Source organism: Polypterus senegalus, chromosome 3, assembly GCF_016835505.1.
Source record: "Polypterus senegalus isolate Bchr_013 chromosome 3, ASM1683550v1, whole genome shotgun sequence".
Classification (NCBI taxonomy): Eukaryota; Metazoa; Chordata; class Cladistia; order Polypteriformes; family Polypteridae; genus Polypterus; species Polypterus senegalus.
In genome coordinates, this window is record NC_053156.1 from 154,747,082 (window position 1) to 154,756,710 (window position 9,629).

Below are 9,629 nucleotides of genomic sequence, written 5' to 3' on the forward strand. Positions count from 1 at the left end.
ATACTCAAATTCAGCCCCTTGATTATTCTTCCTCCAGTCTTTGCCATAGATATACCTAAAATCAACAGTTTTCAAGTTCTTTCAACTTCTCCTTTTAAAGAACTCCTATGCTATTTCTTATTTTTTGTATGTTTTTGTGTCAATCACAGAAATCACAAAACTGGAATTGCTAAACGTAGCACAACTTTATTGTTGGTTTCATAAGGATAATTTAGTGTTTTTTTCTGTCTTGTGTTTATTCATTCCACTTTTTTCTTTCTCATAAGGATATTTAAGTTGTACTAATATCCACGCTAGTGCATTATAACATGATAAAATAGCTAGAGCAATTCAGTAATCGGTGTCAACGGCTCTGTTCAGCTTAAATTATCACTATTGGAATACCATCAATGGCACAAACTCCACAAAAAATTGTTTAAAGTGAATACATCGATACAAATATATCTAAACCTCTTATCAATCTCACACTACTGTGCATTTTCTGAATGCATAATATGAGAAAAAGAAACAGCCAGCCAAATAAACAATGGGATCAGTTAGTAGGGAAATGATTCACTGATAGCAGCAACTGGTTGGATCAAAAATGTGCAGCCAGGTGCGAAGAACTATCAGGACCAAACATGACAACCACAGCCCTAAGTCACATAATCGAACCTTTATAGGATTAAGAGGCTTATTTACTCCAGCTATGAAATGAGGCATAAATGTAACGAATCTCAAGCAACAGTCCTAGCTGACGGGTGTAGCAGTGTGAACATCAATCAGAGAGTGTGAAAGTAGTCAGGATGCAGGTCCTGTTACACTTAGCATGCTCGATTCATGTCGATGTTGATGTCAAGAAATGGTTTTAACTTTTTATTAAAGTCAGTCGTCATTAATATGATGAACAGTAATACATGTAATGACCCTTTTGTCCCTTCACAGCAGAAAGCTTAAAATATTTCAGGACCTACTATACGGTGATATATGAACTACAGTATTACACTCACTATTCACTTCAAACCTACCAAGCACGCCACTGAACATTTATTATAGCATTTCTAGATTTTTCCCTGTTTGTCATGTGTCAACTGCACATTTACTAGAAAAAAGAACTTTTTTTAGAATAAAAAACCATATTGCCAACTTGTGGTATAGCACTCTTTATTCAAACAGCAGTTTCGATGCAGTTTCTTTTACCTTTGAATCTCTGTGAATCATGCTAGCATTCTCTTTTTCTTATTTCATGAAGACTGTAAAAATGCCCCCACATGCCAATACTGTTTTTTCATTTCATTCTTCACATTCGTTATACAGGCTGCATATTGACATAATCTCTTTTTTGAGAATATATAAATACAGAATTTTATTTTTGAACACATTTAATGTACAGGCTTATAGCTTGAAAAAAGTGCATGATTTGACAATGCATAATTCTAAAAAAAGGAAGCTCTGACTCCACGTCTTTGGAAGTGCTATTGAAAGAGATCAACACGGTGTTCCCTCTATTCCTAACATGCTTGCTTTTCCATAACTGACTGCGACCTGTGCAGACAAAATTGTATTTCTGAACTGTACTCACTAGAGGCATCGATCGAGAGTCTCAGATGCATTGTGCAACTACACAAATCATATAATATACATGATGAGGAGTTCTTTCAGTTTTAAAGGTTATTCCCAATCCATTTACAGTACCTCTCTTTGTGGTTGGGTTGCTTTCTTTAAGAAAGCAGAAAACAAGATGATCAGATCAGAATCCACGCTACACGGCTCCACTTGAGCAGGCAGCACAGCAACACTTAAGGTGATTTATTAAGAAATTACATTCTTGAGTCTTTTTTTTCAGAAGGAAACGTACTTCAGCAATACACACTAAACATTTTTTTCTTTTGAATTTTTAAGAATACATTTTTCATTTTAATGAACATTATATTTGGACTTGTCTGTGTCTGATATTCCCTAAAGGTTTTCTTTTAAAATAATTATATTTCTCAAAATGTTGGACATAACTAGAGTCGAAATGAAAATACAATTATATACCTAAATTATAAAATGAATTCTAGTTTAATATACTATTTTAACAGAATGCATGTGTTGATCTCATGGTATATGATTAATAATCAGAAACTGTTCAGTAGAACCTTCTTACATGTATGTAGACACTCACTAGTATTCTACAAAATAAAGAACAGTATCATAGAATAATAAACATTCTCAAATCCAATTGAGGGGTCATGGAGGCCAGGATGGGTTAAGGATGGAACATACCCTCATTATGGTGCCAGTGTATCACAGAGCTCACACACACACCCACAGTCAGGCTGCTCATCTTTAATCCAATGCTGGATGGGGTGCCAATCCATCACAGGGCACACATACATTCAGTCACACCAGGACCAGTTTAGCATTGCCAATTAACTGGATGAGCAAGTTCTTGTGAAATGGGAGGAAAGCCCAGGGAAGAACCTGGAGATAAATTCACAAGACAAAGGGCTGATGATATATGATATATGATATTTGAATCCAGCACACTGAATCCTTGAAGCAGAAGCACACACCACAGTGTAATTTTGCCATCCAAGGAGGTAAAAGCAACAATACAGGTAAATTAGAATTTCTGATATACACACACATATACAAATCTGTCCCACTGCAGTTATCCCTGGTGTTTTATGATAAGACAGGCTAACTGGAAATGAACTTGACCATTTTGAAATGACCCATGTTTATTACAATACATTTCCAACCAGCCTAGCTCTAACAAAAATGTCTGGGCTAATGGTGAATAGACTGATTGACCAATTTAAACAATATTAACATTCTTAATCTAAATTAGGTTGGAAGGAGCTGGGAAACCTTTCCTTGGGCAGCACTTATGGTAATGCAGGATCCAATCCTGGGTAGGACAGTAGCCTGTTATTTACTGCATATATATTTGAATTACTTTGAGCATGGCAAAGGAGCTATATAAATAAAATGTATTATTTTTGTAATACTGTGTTAAATATGCATTTTATATTATATATATATACTGTATATACTGAATATACCTGCATATAAATACAGTATGTGTATTATTAATACACTTTCATCAAGATATTAATCTGTGTGCCTTAATTTATTAAATACTTTTTTAATTGACAGTATTATTAGATAATTATTAGACAGATACCATATGTAAGAAAAGTTTCATTTATTTATAATTGTACGTTCATGCTATACTTTGAAGGTTTGTTAATGCAAACCAAATAAATAACTATCAAACAGAGGACAAACCCAGATGTGAAATAACACCTTGTTTTGTATTTGGTATTTATCTATTAAACTTAATTACAGTAGACCAATGTGATCATGAAAAATGTACAGTTATTTTTAACTATTACTGTGATTGTTCATTGACCCTTTAGATCTATATTTACCATACATTTATTAACAGAACTGATAAGCCCTTGAATTACTGAATTATAAGTATGTGTAAGTTATTTGTTTACCATTTGTACAGAATTTCTTACTAAATCAGTTCATTGTTATTGCTTCAAAGATTGTCTGAATTTCCCTATTTCCTATTTATTAATTTTTCGCCTCTGCTAATTCTCCATGCATGTTCAGTTGCCATATGATTTATTCTACAAGTGATCTTATCAATCAAATTCCAAAAATGCAGTCTCATTTTTTTATGCCTGCCAGTGTTGTTATAATGAATTTTTAAAGCTCTTATAAGGTCAGGATTTCCCTTGGTTCCATTATACTTTTATCACAAAATGTTCAGTCTGAAAAAGCAGAAGCAGTATGGTCACCATGAGTAAGGGAGAAAGCTTAGGTTTCAAAGTGCTAAATAATGAGCCAGAGAAAACACTGTTATATTTTCTACATATATATATATATATATATATATATATATATATATATATATATATATATATATATATACTGTACATTAGGTCTATCATGATTTGAAAGAAACTGACATTAAAGAACACTTTCTTGTATAAATTATCTCCATGTTATAACATGTCAATATTTCCAGCATTTTTGAGAACAGTACATCATTTATGGCTCTTTGGGTGCTTTCAGTCAGTTTCATTAATTTTATGATAGACCTCGTGTATACATACTGTATATAACATAACATTCCCAAACCTGCTTAATCCAATTCAGGATTGCAGAAGGTCAACACCAATCCCAGCTGCATTGGGTGCATGTCAGACACCAGTTCATAGCAGAACTATACTGTATACACCCATACATGCACACACATCTACACAAACACACACACACACACTTATATATTTGTATTCAGTACTGTGGCTCACTATTGTTCATCTATTAAAAAAATAGTATAAAAATAAGTCTAGTGGAATTGTGAATGCTCCCTTTCAAAATGGAAAATTATTTATCAAGCTCAAAAATGTATACTTTCCTTATTGAATAACTGAATAACATATGATGGCTCCAATGCATTTTTTGTGGGTGTGAAATTCTAGACTTGTCTTAACCAAAAAAAAAGTTGCACTTCCAGAAGAGCTATGTTAATTACACAGTAATTAAGTCATTGCATGCAAGAACTAGAATATTGATTTGAAAGTGCAACTACATCATGCGATTGCAAGTCCGCCTGTTAATCTAATGTAATTCCTGGGAAAAAATACTTGATTGTGAAGTGGCAAGTCACAGTAAGGTTGGTTCAGAGGCATCGCAGGCTTATATGTGTTGACACGTTGTATGAAGGACAGTTTGTATATTATCAACTAAGAGAAAGAACAAGTCCGGTAAACTTGCTGCTTAACAATATCCTGAACTTGAAAATTCCTCTTCAAACCACATTGAGTGAACCTGACATGAAAACAAATGTATGCCCTGAGAGTCATAAAGTGCTTTAAGTAAGAACTTAGAAGGACACAAACTAAGCATGAATGAATCTACTTTGCAGTACCGTTGTTCAATGCATTTGCGTTGTATAAAGTATCTGTCTCTTGAATGCTTGAAGGGTCAGTGCAATCTTGGTCACTGGAAATACTGCTTATTGAAGAGAGACTAGCAATGAAGGAGTTCATCCTTTGGGCATAGAGATCTCGGACATTAAAATATGGAAGACTAGACACCTGATCCTTACTTTCTCCATTGCATTGGTCGACGTCCACTAATTTCTGCCTCTGGTAGTACTTTGAAAATTTATTAAAAATTATGGTGATTGGCAAAGCAACTACGAGTATTCCACAAATAATGCATAAACTGCCAATCAGCTTCCCTGCTAAAGAGACTGGGTATGTATCACCATAACCAACTGTGGTCATACTGATTGTTGCCCACCACCAGCCCACAGGAATATTGTGCAGTGCAGATTCATCTTCATCTTTTTCCACAGAGTAGACAAGCACAGAAAAGATTGAAATCCCAACTGCCAAGAACAAAAGCAACAGTCCAACCTCATGGTAGCTGTGTCTTAGTGTGGCCCCAAGTGATCGAAGCCCTACTGAATGTCGAGCAAGCTTAAGGATTCGAAAAATTCTCATGAGGCGCAATATTTGAACCACCTTCCCAACGTTTTCCAAATCCTCACTCTCTTCATCTACTTTGTCAACTGCAAGGGTGGCATAGAAAGGAATAATAGACACAAAGTCTATGGTGTTTAAAGGATTAGTAAAAAACTTTCGAAGACAAGGAGCAACAGTCAAGCGGACCACAAATTCAGCGGAAAACCAGATGATGCATACAGTCTCTAGCACACCCAAGACGGGATCATCAATTTCGTTATCATTGGCATCAAAAACTTGGAATTCAGGCATGCTATGTACACACATGGCGGCAATAGATATGAGCACCACACTCAAGGAAACAATGGCAAAAAGTTTAGCAAGCAAAGAATAGCCAGGGTACTCAAGTCTAAGCCACACATTCTTTCTAATATTAGAGCACCAGGCACCTTCAAATCTCTCCATTTCTTTGTCCAGTGCTGACAGTTCTTCAAAGGAAGAATCATAGCTCTGCTGTTCATCACTTTTTTGATCCCAGTCTTTGTTTGAGACATCCTCGTTGCGTTCCTGATATCTGTTGCTGCAACAGGAATCCAAAGAAAGCACATTGATCCCCCAATATTCAATTTCCTGGCTAAAGGAAAACACGCACAGCTCTTCCATTACATGAAGCCTTCCTGTGTAGTAAAAGTTCAGGACATATCTAAATAAGCAAGGACTCCTATCAAAGTAATACTCTTTATCCACCACACTGTAATCATCACACAGCTCCAAAATGGCCTCTTCCGATTTGCAGTTCAAAAGTCTACCCAGTCGGGTCTGAGGGAACTTCAGCAGGGTACTCTGGTTGATTTTTTTCTTGAAACCTCCAACATTCAAGTTAATGACTTCCTCCTCTGTCCCACTTCTATGGAGGATCTGTCCATACACCATTGTTATGCCTGGGCATGAAACAATTTTATAGGCTTGCAAAGTTAAGGCCCCATTTCCTACAAAAAAAAAAAAAAACAGAAATAAAATTTTTAGAGACACAGCAAATTATATCACACTTACATTTGAATATCAGATGATTAATCATAATTTGTTTCTCTAATTCCAAAACAAATTTGCACACTTTCTAAATTATTTATACACTGTCCAGTATAAATATTTAATCCCAAATTGAAGCAGTACTATCAGAGGCTGATTTTAAGTAGCAGCAGGAACAATTAAGTATTAAAAAAAAAAACAGAATAGGCTGACTTCATCTCATCTCATCTCATTCTGAAACATGCTTATATCACGGTCATGGTGGGGCTGGCGCCTATCCTGCAGGCAGCACTAGGCATGAGGTAAAACAGTCCTGGAGAGCACACCAGTCCATCTTGAAGCCCACTTACACTCACATACAACTAACCTGCACATCTTTTGGGATCTGTACTCCTAAAAATAACAGGTCTGTAATGGCACTTTAATGGGTTGTGCAGTTCCTTGTAGAATTTTTGCATGACAAAGAAGCAATTCTTTTTGTGAATGGTTCTTTGCATGTTATATTAGCTACCTGGGTTTGGTAAAGATTTGTAATAAGTGGATAAAACACAAATCTTTCATGTATAGTAAAATATCTAAAGATAATAGAGTTAAAAAAAAAAACTGAACTTAGCCTGTGGTATTGTATGCAGCAAGCATCCTTTTAAAATCAAGAACCCATTGGTATTTTATAAATCTGCTATTATCTATTCATGGATATTTATGGAGCCCATTACTGATATAAATAAATGCAGGTTCTATGTCCTTCATGCAGATGTTTCTTCAGGGAACCAAAATGGTTCCCCTGTGGCATTACTCTGAAGAACTACTCTGTTATTTTTCAGAGATATGAGAGGAAAACCTACACGCTCAAGGGTAAAACATGCAAACTTCACATGGGCAGCATTTGAGAAATAAAAATATTTCATAACTGTGATAGCAAAGATACTAAATAAGGAGGAGAAATTGATTCTTTAACTAACATAAAACATGTGAAACTAGCTACTAAACTAGCTAAAAGAAAAATATTCTTTTTAATGTTGCTTTGGAACTTTTGTATTGCAGTTTGCTGTTTGGCAAGTTTTTTTATTTTGTAACATTATATTTTCAACTGATGTAAAATAAAGTTTAAAATGATCTGGTATATAAAGTTCAGACAACCCAATGCAATATAAAAATAAATTAAGCACTCTGCAGCCATTCATAACTTATGCTGTCATGCTTAAATGTCTTCCATGGACTTCTTTACAAATCATAATTGTCAGATTTTTTGTTCGCGCATGATTAAGTAGCGCTGCTGCCACGTAGTTAGGAGACCCGGGTTCGCTTCCCGCGTTCTCCCTGTGTGGAGTTTGCATGTTCTCCTCGTGTCTGCGTGGGTTTCCTCCGGGTACTCCAGTTTCCTCCCAGAGTCCAAAGACATTCAGGTTTGGTGTATTTGCGATTCTAAAATTGTTCCTAGTGTATGTGTGTGCGCCCTGCCCGGGGTGTGTTTCCTGAATTGCGCCCTGTGTTTGCTGGGTTTGGCTCCAGCAGACCCCCGTGACCCTGTAGTTAGGATATAGCGGGTTGGATGATGGATTGATGGAAGTTTGAGCATATGATATCATAAAGCAGTTAGCTTTAATATGGACAGTCGTCCCGTACTGAGATTGTTTTCCTATTTTGTTCTCAATGCCTCTAGCATGCGGCATCCAGCGACAGTGTATAGGTACGGGCAAATTAATAAGCAAATGTCGGGTAAACTAGCCGTATGTAAAACACTCAGGGAGTGTTTATATATGACACAATTCAAATGGCCTCTTTGTATAACGGTAATTTCACGTTGACAGATACTAAAACACTCATGTCCCCCGGCTTTGTAAAGTCTTACGAAAACGTGCATTTATTGGTGTCGGACTTGTCAAAAATAGACAAGAAAAGAAAGTAAAGAAAGTGTAACAAAAAATTTGAAAGCTGATCGCTATTAAGGTCTCGTTCTCTCATCCTTAAGGTTCGATTTAAGATTTTTCCGGGTTTTTTTCCTTGCAACAAATTTTAAACCACAGTTTAAACAGTTCTCACAAGTGCAATTTAAGTTAATTGCACACATCACGCTGAAATTTTTTTTTTTTTGTAATACAAATAATACAACTAAGTAGGCTGCCTAAAGTAAACGATCTCTTGTGCCATTATAAGCATGTTAGCATATGTATGTATGTATAAAGAACACGTTTAAAAAAACTTCTTGTTTTTGACTTCTTCGCCGCAATCATCACGACACGTTTACAAGTTTCACAAAAAAAAAAAAAAACATTTCCGTACTAACATCATGAAGTATAATATTACTCTTAAGTATTTACACTAATGTTAAATAAGGCAATATGTAAAGTGATGTGCTTACCTTCGTCCCAGTGCCCTCTCAGCTCTTCTCCGTGTGACGAACAGGGAGCGCAGCTCCGACTGCCTGCCTTCAGCCCGCACGCTTTCTCGCCCCTCTGCCGCTGCTGTCCGGAGAGGATGCCCAGCGTGCTCCGGCTCTCTTCCCATCCATTGGTCTATGTTCCTCCCCCCTATACCCCACCCTTTCTTCTCCGCACTTGAGAAAGCGGCATGTTTCAGTGCCATTGGATAGCCCAGGAAACGTAATTATTTATTTGATTAATATAATGAATGGTTGCATCTTTGGATTTAAACATGCGCGAGTCCGCATCATGACTGGCTTCAAACTACTGAAAACAGACCTTCAGAAAATGTAAAGCTGCTTACAGTGGAAAACAACTTTAGTGTTGGGATCCGCTGTAACAAATGGATCTATTTACAGCAATGTTTTCTGTATGTGCGAGTGCTCTTTGCTACAAATCTTGTAAATGATGACGGACTAACGGTCCTCTTAGCTAATAACGTAGGACTTTGGAATCTCGAGAATATCAGAACACTTATCTGGTAAACATTTAATGCAAAATACTGATGATGTATTTTGAGTATAAGAATATTTTAAAAAGAAAAGCTTGTGCAGAATTTAAAAACATAAAGAGCAAGTTTCAGTAATGCTGAAATATGCAATATGAGAATATTTGACATTATGCATAAATTGAAACGTCTCAGTCTTTCTGTGCAAGCATTCTAGCCTTGAGAAATGAAAACAGATCTGGAAAGGGGTAGGGAAGGACTGAACCCCTAGGCAGT

At 36.2% G+C, this 9,629-nt stretch overlaps 1 protein-coding gene across 1 annotated transcript; it reads right to left on the reverse strand.

Moving 5' to 3' along the window:
• Window positions 1-1,126: 1,126 nt before the first annotated feature.
• LOC120525638 (potassium voltage-gated channel subfamily S member 3-like) lies at window positions 1,127-9,079 on the reverse strand. Its single transcript, XM_039748104.1, has 2 exons — window positions 8,845-9,079; window positions 1,127-6,442 (listed from the first exon to the last, which is right to left on the reverse strand). Exon 2 carries the CDS (start codon window positions 6,384-6,386, stop codon window positions 4,899-4,901), a length of 1,488 nt encoding a protein of 495 aa, XP_039604038.1. The 5' UTR covers window positions 6,387-6,442; window positions 8,845-9,079; the 3' UTR covers window positions 1,127-4,898.
• Between the last annotated feature and the right edge of the window lie 550 nt (window positions 9,080-9,629).